Below are 20,183 nucleotides of genomic sequence, written 5' to 3'. Positions count from 1 at the left end.
CAAAAATGAGTCTTTGTGTTGAAATCTCAAAAATGAGATTTTAACATGTCAGACATGTTAAAATCAATAAAAAAATGTGAAAAACAATTGATCCACTGTGGTGAAAAGTTTGGGGTGGGGGACCAGTGAAATATCTGCATGATGGAATACCTGTTTCTGAATCTGCATTCTAATCATGTGGTATAAGTATTTTTCTGTGAAGGAATTAGTTGGAATACTTAAAGGGTGATAGTTTATGGCATTACTAATAAATTTGGTCAAGTAAGACCTATTCTTAAAAGCTGTAATGATGTATTGTAACCTTGCTTGAAGATTTGTAATCACTCATTCATCTGCAGTCAGTCTGAATTAGCTTGTGTTGGATAGAAGGTGATTTATGTTTTTTTGCATTTTAAATGACTGATTTTATTGTGCAGCACTTTTGCATCAAGTTTTGTTTCAAATTAGGGAATGTGAAACAAATCCACAAATTGTTAAAAGCAGCTTTTGGGGAAGTGCTGTGTGTCATTCAAGGACCTTGTGGTTCTCCAGGTGTTAAGAGGGCTTTTTACCTATCAAAGGTGATACTCGCTCTGCCACCCTTCAACTTTAGAAGTCATTGATTCAATTATTTGCATTCATCTCATCAGGAGTGATTGATGTTTAGCTAGCCACAAAGTTTCTAGTGAAATTGGTATATCCTGTGGTATCCAATCAATTTTAACATGTGGCAACATGATGCATTTCAGAAAAGTTTGTGTATCGCTTGTCAGTATCTTCATTGACATGCTGCTATCAGCCTACAGTTTGTTTCTTCCATCATTGCTGGAAATTGAATATAGCTATCACCCAGGAAAGCAAGCAATCTTGATCAAATATGAAGATCATGTTTATAATATTTTTTGATTCTATAGGGCATTAATATATTCCTGATCAGAAACTGCCTGTTATTTGTATGATTTTGTAAATTCGTAGCAAGGATCGCCTAATACAATATTTAAAAAATTAATGAAAACAAAATTTGAGTTCATCCTGCATGGTCAAACAGGCTACCAGGAACACTACAAAACAGTTCTATGGAGATTATGCAGTGCTGTTAAGGGAAAAACGGTTGGAGAAGTGGGCTTTGATGATTTGGCAATTGTATTGTTACAATGCTCCTGCACACCCTTCACTTTCCATTCAAGAATTACTTGGGAAGCACCTCCACTGTTGTCTCCCATCTGTCATACTCATAAGAATAAAACTGCTCCCCCCCCCCCCAGCTTAAAGCCTCTTGAAAGGTTACAGATTTGCAAATATTGTAATTTTTGCAAATTAAAAATAAAACAACTGCAGAAATTATTCAGATTGCAACACTGGAACTTTTAGCAATTCCAAAAGAAGCCTATCAACAATGCTTCCAGAATCATTGTGATCAGTAAAGTACTCTCAAAATAACGGAACATTCATTCGCGCTAATGGCACATTGAGATTGGATGTTTACACACCGTGCAGATGTCTTGCAGTGCCAAAAAAAGAAAACGGCAAGTCACATGATTATCATTAGCATTAGTAGAGGCATATGATGCAAGAAAGCAAGCTTATGCAGCATCAGCCAGAAAAAAAAAAAAAAAAACTTCCACTTCACCCCTCCGTTCGTTCAAAATACCTGTCCAGCTGAGCCTTAAATTTATTTAGACTATCAACTTCCACGACAAGGGATGGAAGTCTGTTCCACCAACCAACTACCCGTTGGCTAAAGGCAAATTTCTGCACATCTATCCTACATCTGTCTTTCTTCAATTTGAATCTCTCCGGTGATTATTCTGAGCAAGAGAAAGAATCCCATCAGCATGAGGCCTCCAGACCTGTATACAGTACTCTAGGTGTGGCCTGACCATTGCCTTATACAAGGGAATAATCACCTCCTTATCCCTGCTAGAGAAATTCCTGTATATCATTGACAAGACACCATGAGCTACACTTGCAGCCCGTCTGCACTGCTCAGAGAACTTCATATCTGCTTGCACAATTACTCCTAGGTTCTTTTCATTCTCTACAGAGTTGATACGTTGTGATTCAGTGTAGTACCACAGAGTTTATACGTTGCTCTGGGATTGCTGTTTCCCATATGTAATACTTTACATTTGTTAATGTTAAACTTCATTTGCAACCTCTCAGCCCATCTGCTCAACCTTTCCAGATCCTGTTGCAGCAACATAGCGTCAGTAGTGTCCTTAACAACCGTGCCAACCTTTGTATCATCTGCAAACTTGGACATTAAGCTTGATATACCATCATCAATATTATTTATAAATACAGAAAACAATAATGGACCCAACACTGAACCCTGAGGAACTCCACTAATAACATTAGTCCACGATGAGCAGTGTCCATTGATTACCACTCTTATGAGTGGTAATCAGTGGACACTGTGATCCATTGATTTTTGCAATTTCAAAAGAAGCCTATCAACAATGCTTCCAGAATCATTGTGATCAATAAAGTAGACTCTCAAAATAACAGAACATTCGCGCTAACGGCACATTGAGATTGTATGTTTACACACCGTGCAGATGTCTTGCAGTGCCGGGAAAAAGAAAACGGCAAGTCACACGATTACTGTATTTGTTTACATTTGCCATTTTGAAAGTGAATTCTGTACTGATATCATGGATTATGCTGCTGTTTTACATTTATTTTAAATTAAAAAACTCTCAGTATGGTTCCTAAAGTTAATAAATCTCATACAGAGAAGGAAAAAAAAAACATTGAAGCTTAGTGACAAACAATATAATTTCAGGGGTATCCTGAAAGTTAATTCATATACCCATGTGTATTGTGTCTGAAAATTTTGTGTGTTCTCTGGTTGATTTGTCTGTTTTGCTGGACAAAAAACCTCCGTTTTGTTGGGGGGGGACCTTGCTATCTATGCCTGAGACTAACTCGGCTATGGAGGACGGTGATGATATCACTGTGCTACCCGCACAGACTAAACTTGATATAATAAAGAAAATAGAACGGGGTGTAGGTAGGAGTGGTTTTTTTTTTTTTTTTTTTTTTTTGGTAGTTGTTGGCGCATAGGCTTCTGTGGCCATCATGTACCTCCCAAGGTTTTTGCAGTACTTTGATCCAGGCCCGAGGCGGGAATCAAACCCGCGACCTTTGGATTGCCAGGCAGGCACTTTACTTACCCGGCTAGCCCAGTCGGCGGTAGGAGTGTATTAATGGCAGAATATAACATTGGATTATATGTTTTTTTGTGTGCAGTTAAGAAAATTGCATTCTTAATCTTTCTGTTTCTTATTTAGCCTCATTATTTTTGCATTAAATATATTAAAAATAAAACTTTCTAGATAACGGAAAAATTGAAATAATGGCATCTTGAATCCCTGAAGGTGCCATTATTCTGAAAGTCTACTGTATATCCTTTGTCAATGAGATTACTTCCTAAAAAAGGAGATTGATTGAATAGATGGTTAGTTTCATCATTTCTCAAATATTATTTCAATAAAACTTTTACATCACACCTTGTATATTTCTATTGTTTGTACACTGTTCTTCTATTGAATCAGTTAATTGCTGGGTTTTTTTTTTTTTTTTTTTTCCATTACATACTTGTAAAATGAATATTGTTGTTCTTTCCTCTATTTGTTTTTACACTGGACTGTTTAATTTGAGTAATGTCATTTTTATAGTTTATTGAGATTGTTAACTTTTTTCTCAGTGTTAAATTATATTTTTGAATGTTACAAAAGTTATATCCCAATTTAATTTTATTTTAGATTAGTTTTGGGATATATAAGTTAAGCATTTAAAAGTTAATGCAAGTTTTAGGAATTGGGTAACGCATCATCTTTTATAATCAGAAATTTATTGTATACCTGTTCAATCATTGAAAGGAACTTTGTTAAAAATAGCATTTTACACATGTACATAAATGGCTCCTCCGTAGCCAGGTGGGAAGGAGCAGCAGTGCGTAGCACACGCTTCTTGATTAGACCGGGGTTCGAGCCCGTCACCACCAAATACGGAGGATGTGGAAAGGTCAGGGAATGACCACCGCATATTCCCGGAGCAATATGGCCTTAGTTGCTAATGCTCCTAAAAACCAAAATAGCAATAGCAATAGCAACATGTACATAAAATTGTGTTGATAATTGAGAGCTATTAAGTGCTGGATAATTCCTATATTCTATTATATTATAAATCAACAGGGATTATCTTTATTTTAGTTATAGGAAGCTTCTTTTCAAACTCTCCTAGTCCAGCTCGCTAATAATTCTTGAGGATGGCAATATCAATTTTGCAAAACAGGTGGGACGTCTTCCCCACTGTCAGAACCGTAGTGTTCAGACCGTGCGGTCTCAACAATGAGCGCTCAAGACTTCTGTCTTCAAACACCATACCTCTGGCAGCAAGGAAATCATTACGTGGATTGGCATAAAATTAGATTTTGAAGGCCTAAACTGTTTAATAAATATGGATCGATTATTTCTTTTGGTCCTGTAGCTAGAATTTAGAGTTAAATTTAGGGGTCTAATAAAATTGGATATTGTGGTGGGGGGGGATTTTTCTCTACATTCCTTAAGTCGGACTAGAACTTTTCGGGCGTTATGTTCACAGGAATAGAGCAACTCACAATTAATCCGAAACTTTTGTCTTGTGTTGTAGTGTTTGTTCTTCACATATGCGTGCATATAAGTGACCAATCGTCGGACAATAGGAATGGCCTACGGATATTGATTGAAGTTTCGTGTAGTTTCATCTCTAAGGTTTCTGCGATAAGTAGTTTGTGGTAGTTGTGTTGAATATTTATAATTTTTGTTTCATTAAAGCTGAATGAATGTCGTTCATTTATTGCGTGGAATGAAAGTTCTGATGCATTTGAACGACCCACCTGCACAGAAACTTCGTGTTGTTTTGCTCGAAGCTGTGCCACTTCCATGGTAGATCCTACATAAACAGCGTCGCAATTTTTGCATGGGATGCTGTATACGAGGTCAGGCTGTGATTGGAATGTGGTGTTTGAAGGTCGATTTCTGAAGAATGTGTATAATTTGTTCAAGGGTTTTGCTATGATTTTCATGTCGGTTCCCTTGCATATTTGGTTAAGTTTATTGTACTTTTTTAATAACATCCATCAAATAAACCTGAAAGGTTTTTAATAACACCCATCAGAGGTTAAAATTTGAATTAGAAATTGAAGCAGAAACCCACTCCATAAATTTCCTTAATTTTACCATACACAGATTAGGACAAAAACTAAATATCAGCATATATAGAAAACCCACTAATAAGGGGATGCTTTTGCATTTCCACAGTTATCATCCCCCACCATACAAAAAATCGGTCATGCTGAACCAATTTCTTAACGCCTTTAAATATTCTTCCACCCAGATTTCTCTAACCACTGAAATAAATGAATTAACTAGAAGATTCTCAAATAGGGGTTACCCGCTAACCTATATAAACAAAGTTAAAACAATAGCCCGTGATAAAATAAATAACAACAACCTCGCAACAAACATTGCACAAAAATCTGACAAGACCAAAATACATTTCATCACCATTCCATATGTTGAGTACTGGTACAATAAACTTAACCAAATATGCAAGGGAACCGACATGAAAATCATAGCAAAACCCTTGAACAAATTATACACATTCTTCAGAAATCGACCTTCAAACACCACATTCCAATCACAGCCTGACCTCGTATACAGCATCCCATGCAAAAATTGCGACGCTGTTTATGTAGGATCTACCATGGAAGTGGCACAGCTTCGAGCAAAACAACACGAAGTTTCTGTGCAGGTGGGTCGTTCAAATGCATCAGAACTTTCATTCCACGCAATAAATGAACGACATTCATTCAGCTTTAATGAAAAAAATTATAAATATTCAACACAACTACCACAAACTACTTATTGCAGAAACCTTAGAGATGAAACTACATGAAACTTCAATCAATATCCGTAGGCCATTCCTATACGCATGCGTGAAGAACAAACACTACAACATAAGACAAAAGTTTCGGATTAATTGTGAGTTGCTCTATTCCTGTGAACATGACGCCTGAAAAGTTTCAGTCCGACTTAAGGAATGTAGAGAAAAATCCCCCCCCCCCCACAATATCCAATTTTATTAGACCCCTAAATTTAACTCTAAATTCTAGCTACAGGACCAAAAGAAATAATCGGTCCATATTTATTAAACAGTTTAGGCCTTCAAAATCTAATTTTATGCCAATCCACGTAATGGTTTCCTTGCTGCCAGAGGTATGGTGTTTGAAGACAGAAGTCTTGAACGCTCATCGTTGAGACCGCACAGTCTGAACACTACAGTTCTGACAGTGGGGAAGATGTCCCACCTGTTTCTGTTTTGCAAAATTAATATCGCCACCCTCAAGAATTATTAGCGAGTTGGACTAGGAGAGTTGGAAAAGAAGCTTCCTATATCTAAAATAAAGGTAATCCCTGTTGATTTATAAAATAATAATATTGTGTGTGTTTATATATATATATATATATATATCTTTTATGATTAGGACCACAGCGTAGAGGAAGAGGTCAGCGTGGACGACAAAACTTTTCTGGTCGGACAAAGGATGTTCTTCAGTTTGAAGGAGAATATGATTTTGAACAGGCAAATGCAGAATTTCAAGAGCTAGAGGGAAAGCTCGCAAAAATAAAAATTGGTAAGCATTAGTCTCTGCCTATCTTAAAAAAATAAGTTACAATATAGAGTTCAGAAGGCGCCTCCGTAGCCAGGTGGGAAGGAGCAGCAGTGCGTAGCACATGCTTCTTGATTAAACCGGGGTTCGAGCCCGTCACCACCAAATACGGAGGATGCGGAAAGGTCAGGGAATGACCACCGCATATCCCCGGAGCAATATGGCCTTAGTTGCTAATGCTCTTAAAAACCAAATAACAAACAATAACAATAGAATTCAGATTTTGAAGTGTTGGTTAAGCAGTAGTCACACTTTTTATTAACCCATTAGTGTACACCAAAACTAATAGACATATCACTTTGTGCCTTTAAAAAATTGTATAATTACAATATCTAGAAAGGTGGTTCCTTAGATGTTGTCTGGTCTGACAATCAAAGCAAGGATGCTATTAAAAGAAAAGTGGGTAGCGTACTGTATGTACATTTTAGGAGCATATTTGAATTTTTCTTATATTTTATTGAGGTTTTTAATATAAGGTGTTTATTGCATTGAATTAATACAGTTTTAAATATTCGATTATATAAAATATTACACCCTTGGTATATGAAAAGAAAGTCTAAATACTAAGATATTCTCACTTTGAAAGGGTTCTTTTTTTTTTTTTTTTTTACATGGGTTCATATGTTTAATATTCTCTCTCTCTCTAAATTAGATGACAAGAAAGAAGAATTATGGACTGACAATGGCAGTGGTGATGCCCCGGAAGAAGAAGAACCTGTTGTTTATTATGATAAAAGCAAATCATTTTTTGATAACATCAGTTGTGAAGCCTTAGAGAGAAGTAAAGGGTGAGTGTTTTCTTTCTAAACTCTGTTAGTAAATAATAAGTATAATGCAGTACAATCTTTAAATAATGTGTCTTGTTGGAGGGGAAGTAATGACACTCGTGTTATAATAAAATTTATACTATAAAAATTTGCTAAACTTAATAATTCCCATACATTAGATAAGTATAACTTTCCATGCACAACAGTTAAATATACAACCATATTATCTTGTAATTATGCATTTTTTTTAGTTTACATTATAGTTCAATTGCCATAAAAAGTTATAATCCATACTGTCTTATCTGGGTAAAAAATTCTTAGAAATAGAAAAAAACTAACCTAATCTTCTTGTAGTAACTGAATGATAGTGTCTCTACTCATCACACTTTATACTGCATTATAACCATGCTGCTTATAGTTATTATGGGCTAAAATGTGATCAGTTTTTACATATAAAGAATCAAAGTTATGCGTCACAGTGTTTTTACAGTATTTTTATTAGTAATCCCCCCCCGTTTTGATGATATAACTACTGAAGACGCTCAAGAATTACTGCTTGGAAAAGAGGCTGGTGAAACGGATTTGGTGGAAATGGCATCGGAGGTAAACCAGATCAATTCAGAGGATGATAGCACAGATGAAAATTCTGAAGTTTTAAATTTTACACTAAAAAGCATACGGGAAGGCATCAACTCAGCTGAGCAATTAGAATCTTATTTTTTGAATGCAGATCCTTTGACTGAATGGAGCACAGTTCAAAATGGAGCTTCAAAAATGCTTAGCTCCATACCATTAAATTTACAAACATCCAGCAAGCAAAAGCAAACAAGCCCATATTACTGATTTTTTAGAGAGAGAGAGAGCGCGCGCGCGCCAAAGATACACAAGGTCTTGATGCTGCAGAAGAAAGTTCAGAAGGCGAAGTTATTCTGCAACAGAGAAAATGTTCTCGTTTGATTGTGCTTAGCAGCAATGAAGAGGAAGAAAATTAAACAAACGTACATTATCTGGCATATATGTATCACAGTTTGTATGACATATATTCAGTTATATAAAAAAAATTAAGTTTCCGGTAGTCATAAAAAAAATGGTGTATTATTGTTAGCTTTTGGAACATAACCCCCCTTTTTGTACTGGTTCTTTGTCTTGTATAACATGGATTCACACAATACAAGATTTTATAGGAATCTAACAACCATGTTATGAAAAAATGGGTGCTTTCCCTCAAGGATAATGTAACTGGGAGCTTGTCAGGGACTCAAGACTCTAGCAATCTACCAACTGATGCACTCCCGATTCGGGCCCAAGAACAGAATAACCAAGTGCAGACTACTCTGGTTCGAAAGGACTCAGTTTTATTAGGAGACTCTGTTGTCGAGGAAACAGAAAATATTTTTGTAATAAGGATAGGTTGACTAGAACCAGGGTATGTCTGCCAGGAGCAACTATTAATGATGTCACCAACAGATTGTCAGATTTTAAGGGGGATAAAGAGAATATTATTATTCATGTAGGGACTAATGATATTAAGCATACACGATCTGACGATTTGTTAGACAAATATAGGACCATGCTGAAGAAATGCTGCGAGTTGGGTCACAATGTCTATGTGTCTGCAATTCTGCCCAGGCACGATAGGAGGGACTATATGCTGAAAGCCTTGTGGATTATTTCAAGACTTGAAGGATTCTACAAGGCTTTTGAGGGAAAATTTCTATCTTGGCCTGCACTTGTAGGTGGAAGGAATCTGTTTTGTACAAACGGGATACATTTAAACAAAAGGGTGGTGCAAGAGTTTTTGCCAGTATTATTGAAGATACATTAAAAGTTCAGGGGAAACTGCTAGTTTGGGGGGACAAAGGTAATATAGATACATGTTTATCTGATAATATTGGTGAAATTAATACTTGCACATACCCCAAGAGTTCTTGTTTGTTACCGCAACAGAACATATTAGCAAGATGTTCTGAGGGTATAAATGTTTCAAATAGGCGGGCAGCTAATACCAGGGAAGTGAGCTTAAATAGCTTTAAGGGGTTTGTCAGGGTATTTAACTATACTATTAAGACTATACTATTAAGACTATACTACTATTTAACTATACAATTAAGACTATACTAAGTCTTAATTGTTTATACAGTAATGTCAGAAGTGTCGTCAATAAAATGAGTGAATTCGAACTGCTCGTTAGGACAAGTAACGCTGGTATAATAGGGCTTACGGAAACGTGGTGCCACCCGGAGATAGAGGACGACGAGTTTTAGTACGGTATGTATAATGTATAATGTATTTAGGAAGGATAGAGAAGATAGAAGGGGTGGTGAGGTCATGCTTCTTATCAAAAGTAGCCCGAGTGCGACAAAAGCCTTCCCGGATTCAGATGTTTCGCATGCTAATATAAAATCTGTATGTTGTGAGATAGTTGGAAGGAAAGGTATAATGAGAGTGGGAGTAATCTATAGGCCAGTTGATTGTGAAGATTATGATGAGAGCCTCTACATGCAAATGGAATGGGCAAGTAAGCATGAATGTCTTATTATGGGTGATTTTAATTTGCCTCTAATTGATTGGAGCAAATGGGAGGGAAACTCAACATGGGGACAAATTTTAAATCAACTAGGTTGATTGCTATTTGTATCAACATGTCAGGGAAAGTACTAGGGAAAACAATACTCTAGACCTCATCATCACCCATGAAACAGATGAGATAATAGAGCTGATGGTACAGGAACCAGTAGCAGGAAGTGATCATGGAGTTCTACGGTGGACAGTGGAGAGAGAGAGAGGTAGCAGCAGTTAAAGGCAAAGGAATGGTTTATAGCTTTACGATGGCTTAAGGTGCTATGTGGCCTCTATTAACTGGGTAGATATCTCACAGAGAGCGAATACAATTGAACTATGGTATACCTTAAAAAACATTAATCACAGAAGCCTTGAATGCGTATATACTATTAAAAAAATATTCCACGAAGAGGATTCCAAGTTGGATGAATAATGAAGTTGCCAGATTACTTGAGCAGAAAAAGACAGCATGGAAAAGTTACAGACGAATAAAAAGTACAGAAGCGTATAACAGCTACAAATTGATCTCTAATAGTGCCACAGAAAAGGTTAGGCTGGCAAAGCCAGATTATGAGAAATCGGTAGAAAAGAAAGCGGGGGGGGGGGGGGTAAGGAATTCTTCACATATATAAATGCAAAGAAGAGAAGAACAAACCAAATTGGACCCTTATGTAATGGACGTGAGATAGTATTAGATACCCCAGCTGAAGTTGCAAATGAACTCAACAGTACTTTGCATTGATATTTACAGAAGAAAAACCCTTTACGTTAATGAGAAATTCTGGGAGTGAAGTTGAAAAAATGTAATTAATGATGTTGAAATTTCACATATTTATTAATAAAAAAACCTTTGAGCTTACAGACCAGTAAGGCTTGTGGAGTTGATGGCATATACCCTATAATCTTAAGGGAGGTGGCAAGTGAGTGCATTGAACCATTGAGGCTAATTATGCGAGCATCACTGGGCTCGGGAGTGATTCCGTTGGATTGTGATTCCAATTTGTCTCCAATACATAAAGGCGGGTCTAAGAGTGAAGTAGGAAATTACCGGCCAGTCAGTCTAATTTCAGTAGTGGGGAAAAATCATGGAGACAATGGTCAAAGTTGGAATTCAGGATCATTTAAATAGAAATGGAATTCTGAATGATACTCAGCATGGTTTGTAAAGGGAAAATCATGTTTAACTGATCTGGTAGGCTATTTTGACAGGGTCACTCAAGAGCTGGACTTTGGGAATGAATTTCAACAAAGCATTTGATTTAATCCAACATGAGCGGTTACTTTATAAGCTGGAAAAGGTTGGAATCACAGGGAAAATCCTTAGATGGATGGCTTCAGGGCAGAAGGCAGATGGTTATGATAATTGGTTATTTCTCAGATTGGGTTGATGTAAGAAGTGGGTTTCCCCAAGGATCATTATTAGGACCACTGTTGTTTTTGATTTTCATAAATGACATCGATGAAGGGATAGAGGGCGTGATGTCTAAATTTGTAGATGATATAAAGATTGTTAGAGTAGTTAATGATCGCCGCCAAGCAGAGCTTCTTCAGGATGACCTAGATGGACTTCAGGGATGGTCAGAAAAATGGCAGCTATGCTTTAATCCAGCAAAGTGTAAGGTATTGCAACTGGGTAACAATAACCCTAAAATAACTTATACACTTGCCGGAGTTGAACTAAAGCCCTTAGTGGAGGAAAGGGGCTTTGGGTGTTACGACACGGTCAGACTTTAAGTTCTCTGAGCATTGTAGACAGGTTGCAAGGAAGACCCATGGTGTCCTGTCGATGATGTATTGAACAATTGCTAGTAAAGATAAGGATGTCATAATCCCATTGTATAAGGCTATTATTAGACCACACTTGGAATACTGTGTTCAGGTATGGAGACCGCCCCTAAAGAAAGATATTGTGCTTCTTGAAAGGGTTCAGAGACGACTAACTTGCCTGGTGAGATTGGCAAAAGGGCACCCATATGAGGAAATACATCAATGCATGGGTTGCAGAGCTTGGAAACTAGACACCTTAGAGGAGACTTGATTGAGGTGTTAAGGCTGAGAGGCATAAGCAAAATGAATGAGGATGAAATTTTCATGGTTATAAATGATTCTAGAACAAGGGGCCATAATTTCAAGTTATGGGGGGAAATGTTTAGACAGATTGTAGGAAGTTTTATTTTAGCCAGCCAGTTATAAATTACTGGAATAAGTTGCCTACATGGGTGGTAGAGGCTGACAGTTTGTGGAAATTCAAAGGTAAGTTGGATAATTAACTACGGGAGGAGGGAAACACTTTGGTTGTCCATTTCCTTTTCTCTTATTTATTATTATTATTTTTTTATTATTATTATTATTATATTCTTAATTTTTTTTTAAAAAATTAAGAATATAATTCTTAAATTTTTAAATTCTTAAATTTTTTTTTATTTATTTATTTTTTTTGGCTGGAGCAGCATTAGCATTAGTAGAGGCATTTGATGCAAGAAAGCAAGCTTATGCAGCATCAGCCAAAAAAAAAAAAAAAAACCCACTTCCACTTCACCCCTCTGTTCGTTCAAAATACCTGTCCAGCTGAGCCTTAAACTTATTTAGGCTATCAACCTCCACCACAAGGGATGGCAGTCTGTTCCACCAACCAACCACCCGCTGGCTAAAGGCAAATTTCCGCACGTCTATCCTACATCTGTCTTTCCTCAATTTGAATTTATGCCCTCTCAGGTGATTTTTCTGACCTAGAGGAAGAATCCCATCAGCATTGAGCATGCTTAAACCATTCAAGGCTTTATACACCTCTATCAGATCACCTCGCTGGTGCCTAGTCTCCAGACACTGTAATTTGCAAAACTTAAGCCTTTCTTCGTAAGAGCACCCCTTTGTTCCATTCACTAATCTTGTTGCCCTTCTCTGTACTCGTTCCAGCAGATCTACATCCTTCTTGAAATGAGGCCTCCAGACCTGTATACAGTACTCTAGGTGTGGCCTGACCATTGCCTTATACAATGGAATAATTACCTCCTTATCCCTGCTGGAAAAATTCCTGTATATCATTGACAATACTCCATGAGCTACTCTTGCAGCCGTCTGCACCGCTCAGAGAACTTCATATCTGCCTGCACAATCACCCCCAAGTCTCTTTCATTCTCTACCACTGTCAGTGTAGTACCACAGAGTTGATACGTTGCTCTGGGGTTGCTGTTTCCCATGTGTAGTACTTTACATTTGTCAATGTTAAACTTCATTTGCCACCTCTCAGCCCATCTGCTCAACCTTTCCAGATCCTGTTGCAGCAGCATAGTGTCAGTAGTGTCCTTGACAACCCTGCCAACCTTTGTATCATCTGCAAACTTGGACATTAAGCTTGATATACCATCATCAATATCATTTATAAATACAGAAAACAACAATGGACCCAACACTGAGCCCTGAGGGACTCCACTAATAACACCAGTCCACGATGAGCAGTGTCCATTGATTACCACTCTCTGTCTTCTCCCCCTCAACCACCCCTTTATCCATAGCAGCAATTTGCCTCCAATGTCACACTGCTCCAATTTGTGTAGCAGTCTTCCATGTGCAACAGTATCAAAAGCCTTTCTAAGATCCAAGTATATAATATCAAAGTTATTCCCTGCATCCAGCTCTTTTGTGACTGCATCATAGTATCCAATCAAGTTGGTCAGGCAAGACTTCCCCTTAACAAAACCATGCTATGTCTGAGCTATAACTGAAGTCTTGTCTAAATGATCCTGCAGTGCTTCTTTAACCAGTGCCTCCATTAATTTTCCTGGAACAGAAGTTAAGCTCACAGGTCTATAATTACTTGTTTCAGCCTTTGATCCTCCTTTGTGAATTGGGGTCACATTTGCACATTTCCAGTCCATAGGTACCTCCCCTGAGTCCAAGGAAGCTCTCATAACTATGGCTAAGGGTTTGCTTACTTCCTTTGCTGCCTCCTTTAATATAACTGGATAGATCCCATCCACCCCGGGTGCCTTTCTTGTGTTTATCTTCAACAGTTTCTCCTCCACTTTACTCCCAGTTATTTCAAGATTCTGTAGCTTACTGCTAGAGTTGAATACACCTCTGGCATTCCCCTTGCTGAATAACTCCTCATGTGTGAATGTCGATGCAAAATATTCATTTAGTTTGTTAGCCACCTGAGCAGGATCATCAACAGTTGACCCATCAATATCAAGTGGACCAATCTGATTCATCCCCTTCCTTCTAGAGTTTACATAAGTAAAGAACTCTTTGCTGTTTTTCTTTGCATCCCTTGCCAAGGATTTCTCGTAATCTGCCTTCGCCTGCCTAACCTCCTTTGTAACTTGGTTGCATATCAACTTGTATCTATCATAGGCTTCTGTGTCATGTGTTAATTTGTAAGTATCCCATGCATTTTTCTTCTCTGCCATATGCCTCATTAGTTCATCTGACATCCATTTTGGCCTAAACCTTGAACAATATTTCTTAGTTGGTATGTAAAGCCTAGTAGCTTCCAAGATAAGTTCTTTGAATGCTTCCCATTTTGAATTTGCTGTTGGTAACATCATCAGTTGGTCCCACTGTATAGAATTTAAATACTGTCTCAGTCCATCGTAGTCGCCTTTACGGAAGCAATAACCCTTCCCTTTACCCCTAATGGTAGTTACCTCTTTGAGTAAATCCCACTTCAGCACACTGTGATCACTGCCACCTAGTGGTTCATATATCTGCAGATTCTTAATGCATGAAGAATCACTGCTGATAATCAAATCAAGAGTATTACTCCCTCTAGTTGCCTCCCGAACATACTGATGCAGAAAACAATCATCCAACAAATCCACAAAAGCCCTGCTAGTGTGTGGGTAACCAGCCCCCAAATTCCAGTCAATATCTGGGAAATTAAAATCTCCCATTATAAGACTCTCTGATTTACTGGCCCACTCTATTTCCCTGTACAGTTCCTTATTATACTCATTAGAGTCATTAGGCCTATAGCACACTCCTACTCTCAATTTTGATCTCCCAATGCTTATGTCACACCAAACTGACTCAACACTGCACTGTCCAGCGATGTCGACTGGCTTCACTTCCTTGGTTTTTATGTGTTTCTTAACTAATAGCATAACCCCTCCCCCCTTCCTATCCTGTCTATCCTTTCTGTAGACGTTGTACTCCCCAAATTGCAGTTCTGCATCCCTTATATCTGTGTGACACCACGTCTCTGATATCCCAACAATATCTGCCTTTGATGTTTTGAGCAATACCTCAAATTCATCAAATTTATTTACTAAACTCCTAGCATTGGTGTACACGCAAGTATACCTGCACCTGTTTCTATTCTTAGCTACCTTAACACAACCCATGTGTTTACTTGTACCGCAATGGCTCCCAGCAGTCTCTGAAATACCATGCATCTTGTTTTTCAGGCTTCTGTTCATTCTAATAGAAGCAGTGCAAGAATCTCTTTCACCTCTGCCAGTGGCTACTGTCAATCTATTGGTCTTTGCACTGACCTGCATAGGCAAGTCATAGGCTTCCTTGCACCATGTGGCCATAACTAATACTAAATATGAGGGTTACCTGTATTTGTATTCTGTCTCTCTGATAGGACAGCTGACATGACATAGCAAAAGCTTAACTCGTACCACAAATAAAGATTATAATAAAATTTATTGTTTCATGAATATAAAAATAGAGATTTTTCATTTGCTTTTGGCAGTGAAAATGAGATAAATACAACTGTATTCCTTCCATAGCTAATAAACAGAGTTTACAGGTGTCTGCCAGCAGTAAAACAGTATGTGCTCACCGCTCTCATTTAGCAATCCTACAGAGTGAGCAGGGAGTGGTGGGGGTTGAGAGAGAGAGAGAACCTAAAAACAAAAATTAACCCGTACACATGTGTGCTGAAATGAAATTGTTTTCAAAATAATGCTTGTTTAGGTTATTACATTTTTATATTAAAAATTGGTGCCTCCATAGCCAGGTGGGCAGCAGCAGCAGTGTAGCACATGCTTCTTGATTAGACTGGGGTTCGAGCCCGTGACCACCAAATACGGAGGACATGGAAAGGTCAGGGAATGACCACCGCATATCCCCGGAGCAATATGGCCTTAGTTGCTAATGCTCCTAAAAAAAAAAAAAAAACGAAATAACAATAATATTAAAAATTAGGAAAAAAAACTGGGTAAATTTTATTTCAGGCTTTAGTTGTTAAAGATATCTACACCATCTGCATTATAATGAGGTTGCACTGCATATATTATTGCATATTGAAATACTTAACATTGTTGTCAAAAGTGCTGATATTTGAAATGCAAAACATCAAACTCCCATATTGAGGTGCTAGTATCTTTTATTATATACTTTTTAAACTTATCTTCACTTAAATTTTAGAATTTTTTATGTACTCTATTTTTATTTTGTAAATGAACTGTTTTAACTTTTATATTATACTGTTTTGTCAGTTGATTTTATTATTGTAGTATGAAAATTTGTATTTTCTAACACTTTTTAGATGAAATAAATCTTAATATAAAATTTTTAATTATTTATTTTAAATCCTATGGTCTTAAGCTTTCTGGATAGGGGGTCTGGTACCATGTATATATCCTTATTGTTCCGAAAATTTTTTTTTTTTTTTTTTGTATTCTTACAGAAAAAACTCCCTAAAGCAGCATTTCTCGAACTGTGGTCCATGATCCCTGGTGTCAGTAAAGAACTCCAGGGGGTCTGCAAATAATGTTCATAATTAAAGTGCGAGTGTTAAAAAGAACAAAGGGGAAAAAAAGCTTTACTCATTAGCTTACAAAAGACAATTAAATTTAAATTGATCTCTTCATTCTTGTTTGATGACACTACCACAAGTGTTTTATTGATTATTCTGGATTATATTCCATTGGTACAGTTGCAAAAGCTTTTCCTCCAGTAGAATGGGTCATCACACATTTTGGTAACATTGTTCATAACTTACTTGGTGAAACATTTGCAGTCATTTCAATTAAAAACACAACTGGCCACCTAGGAGGACACTTGAAGTTGGATACTTACACTAGACAACCCAGTTTAGCAACAGTTGAAATTTTTTATTCAGCAAACTAAACAAAACAAAAATCATTTTTCTTGTTGTGTGGATTCATAAGAATTTTGTCACAATAATAAGAAACACTTTTTTTGACCTTTTTTTTTTTTTTTTTTTTTTTTTTTTTTAACGTGTGTATAGCTTATTTTCTTTTTTTTATATATATGCTGAGTTTTATTTGTACATTAATGTACTATTCAGAAGAAGAAATAACTATATATGAATATTAAGCCGCTTTGATGAGCTGTCTGATTGATTATATGTGTAGTAATCTTTACAGTATTTTTATAATCAGCTATTTCTTTTTAAATTTATTTTAAAAAAATAGCTGAATATGAAAACAGGTATAATAGCAAATTTGAATTGCATTCGCATCTGGTTTTCTCATCCTTACATACAGATCACATTCTAGTTAGGAAAAGAATCTTTCCTCAAATCCAAATTTTCTGAATATGTGTTGCACAGTATATTAGTGAATAAGGTATTTATTAATAACTAAGATCTAGTTTGCATTAATAATTGCATACTTTTGGTACATAATTATATAATTTTAAGGAAATGCTCAAGATTAAATAATTTGGTGATGTGTATATATGGCATTGAATTCTGGCACCTTTTTAAATTTCTATTTATTTTCTTTTTTTGGTTTTTCCATATATGAAATATAATTTTGCATGATTTTGTTTATTCTTCTGAAATGTATTTCAAAATATCAAAGTTATGAAGTTGCTTACAGTGTGTTCTTTATGTTGCACATATTAAAGTAGTGGCTATATTGCTAGAAATATTCAGCGCCATGACTGGCGGCAAGAAAGAAAACTAAATGCAGAAACATTCGGAGTGTCGGCAAGCAACTGGATGAGACGTAATGCATGGCGTGGCAGAGGTGGATTTCGTAGTCGAGGGAGTCCAGGAAGAGGTGGTCGAGGTAACACTTCGTGGCCAAGAGGTGCTAGAGGTGGTGATCGACAGAGTAAGAAACTTTTTCATGTATATACATTTTTTTCCCTCGCCTCTAATTTTCTTTATACATTTTTCATTTTTACACATAGCATTAGCAGAGGCGTAATATGCAAGAAAGCAAGCTTATACAGCATCAGCCAAAAAAAAAACATCCCATTTCACCCATCCATTCTCTCCAGATGTTTGTTTAGTTCTGCTTTGAATTTATTTATGCTGTCAATTTCCACAACAACAGATCGAAATTTGTTCCAGCAATTAACCAAATGCTGGCTAAAGGCAAATTTCTGCACATCTATTCTGCAATTGTCTTTCCTCAATTTGAATTTATGTCCCCTCAGGTGAGTAATCTGAACAAGATGATGAATTCCATCAGCATTGACTTTGTTCAAACCATTCAAGGCCTTATACAGCTCAATCAGATCCTGGAACCGACTAGGCACCTCGCAGGTTCCAGGCACTGCAATTTCCAGAACTTGAGCCTTTCTTGTAAGAGAAACCCTTTGTTCCACTCACCAATCTTGTTTCCCTCCTCTGTACTTGTTCCAGCAGCCCTGTATCCTTCCTAAAATTAGGCCTCCAGACCTATATGCAGTACTCAAGGTGTGGCCCGACCATTGCCTTATACAAGGGGATAATCACTTCCTTATCCCTGCGAGCAAAATTCCTATATATCACCGACAAGAACCTGTGAGCTAGTCTTACAGCCTGTCTGCATTGTTCAGAAAACTTCATATCTGACTGCACAATTACCCCCCAGATCTTTTTCATTCTCCACTACCCTGAGTGTAGTACCACACAGTTGATATGTTACTCTGGGGTTACTGCTGCTTATGTGCGGTGCTTTACATTTGTCAATGTTAAACTTCAGTTGCCACTTCTCAGCCCATTGCTCAATTTTTCTAGATCCTGTTGCAGTAGCACACTGTCATTAGTGTCAGCGACATAAAAGGTGGGTGCACAATTACCCCTATATTTTTACCATTTGTTACCCAGTCTGCTTAATTTTTTTAGATCTTGTTGCAGAAGCATACCATGATTACTATTGTTAACCACCCTGCCAACCTTTGAGTCATCTGTAAACTTAAAAATAAGCCTGATAAGCCTTTATCAATATTATTAATAAATACTAGGGGACTTTGCCCCCTGTTTGCTTTGCTCAGCAACTTCTGTGCACACTTTTCTACTTAAAATGTAAAATTATGACGGAGTAAGTCAAATAAATCTTTTCAATTAAAAGTCACACCTGTCGAAGCGCACTGATCGATATCTAATCAGGAAATGACTTAATTATTTACCTGTGCATTTGTAGTGACGTAATTGCCCTGCCCACTTGTACCACTTGACCTGCATCCCTCTTCTCCCATTGGCTACCCCACTTTGCTGCATTCTCAAGGTCGAATAAATATCACTATGTAATTATTACCTGCGTTTACATAGGTCACTGAGGAAAAGGCCTTTTGCTTCGGGTTCCATAATGAGGAATATTGTTGCATCTGATGAAAGAGCAGGACTAAAATATAAGTAATAACCGACTAGCAGCATTATAAGTTGTCATTGGGAGATTAGTGTACCTATTATCTTACAATCCCCGCTGTCTTCACGCCCACCGCTCAAAAAAAAAAAGAGAGAGAGAGAGACCAAATGGTAGTTTGTTTTAGTGCATCACGTCGATTGTTGTGTTCCGTTGCTGCGCAAAAGGACAAATTTTTTGTTTCGCTATTTATGTCAGGGGTGTCAGAATTTTTTTTATAGTATATATAAATATATATATATTTTATTTTATTTTTGTTTATAAATCATGAAAATGGTGGGTAAACGCAAAAGAGTTGTGTTTTCAGTTAAACAAAAGCTTGAAATTATTCAACAGTTTGAAAACGGTGCATCTGTTAAATCTCTCTAAGAAATCATTATAATGAGGAATATTGTTGCATCTGAAAGAGCAGGGCTAAAATATTTACAAATACAGCAGTCTCGATTAACTGGGATCGGATTAACAGGGACACTTGAAGACACCAAATTAAAAAAAAAAAAAAAAAAAAAAAAAAAAAAAATCAACCAGAAATCAAAAAAATTCAAGTAATAAGCGACTGGCGGCATTATAAGTTGTCATTGGGAGATTAGTGTACCTATTATC

The 20,183-nt window shown here is 37.0% G+C and overlaps 1 protein-coding gene across 2 annotated transcripts in view; it reads left to right on the top strand.

The window, feature by feature from the left end:
- tral (LSM14 family protein trailer hitch) overlaps positions 1 to 20,183 on the top strand; it is a 244,125-nt gene that overhangs the window by 167,566 nt on the left and 56,376 nt on the right. The window contains exons 5-7 of one of the 2 annotated variants that reach the window (XM_090378611.1): positions 6,512 to 6,661; positions 7,350 to 7,485; positions 17,851 to 18,059. In XM_090378611.1, the coding sequence (XP_090234737.1) occupies positions 6,512 to 6,661; positions 7,350 to 7,485; positions 17,851 to 18,059 (495 nt within the window). The remainder of the gene's footprint in view (positions 1 to 6,511; positions 6,662 to 7,349; positions 7,486 to 17,850; positions 18,060 to 20,183) is intronic. The other variant, XM_090378612.1, reaches the window with a different exon arrangement.

Source organism: Mastigoproctus giganteus, chromosome 7 (genome assembly GCF_048544385.1).
Source record: "Mastigoproctus giganteus isolate SK-2022 chromosome 7, ASM4854438v1, whole genome shotgun sequence".
Lineage (NCBI taxonomy): Eukaryota > Metazoa > Arthropoda > Arachnida > Uropygi > Thelyphonidae > Mastigoproctus > Mastigoproctus giganteus.
This window is presented reverse-complemented; position numbering and strand designations above follow the sequence as displayed.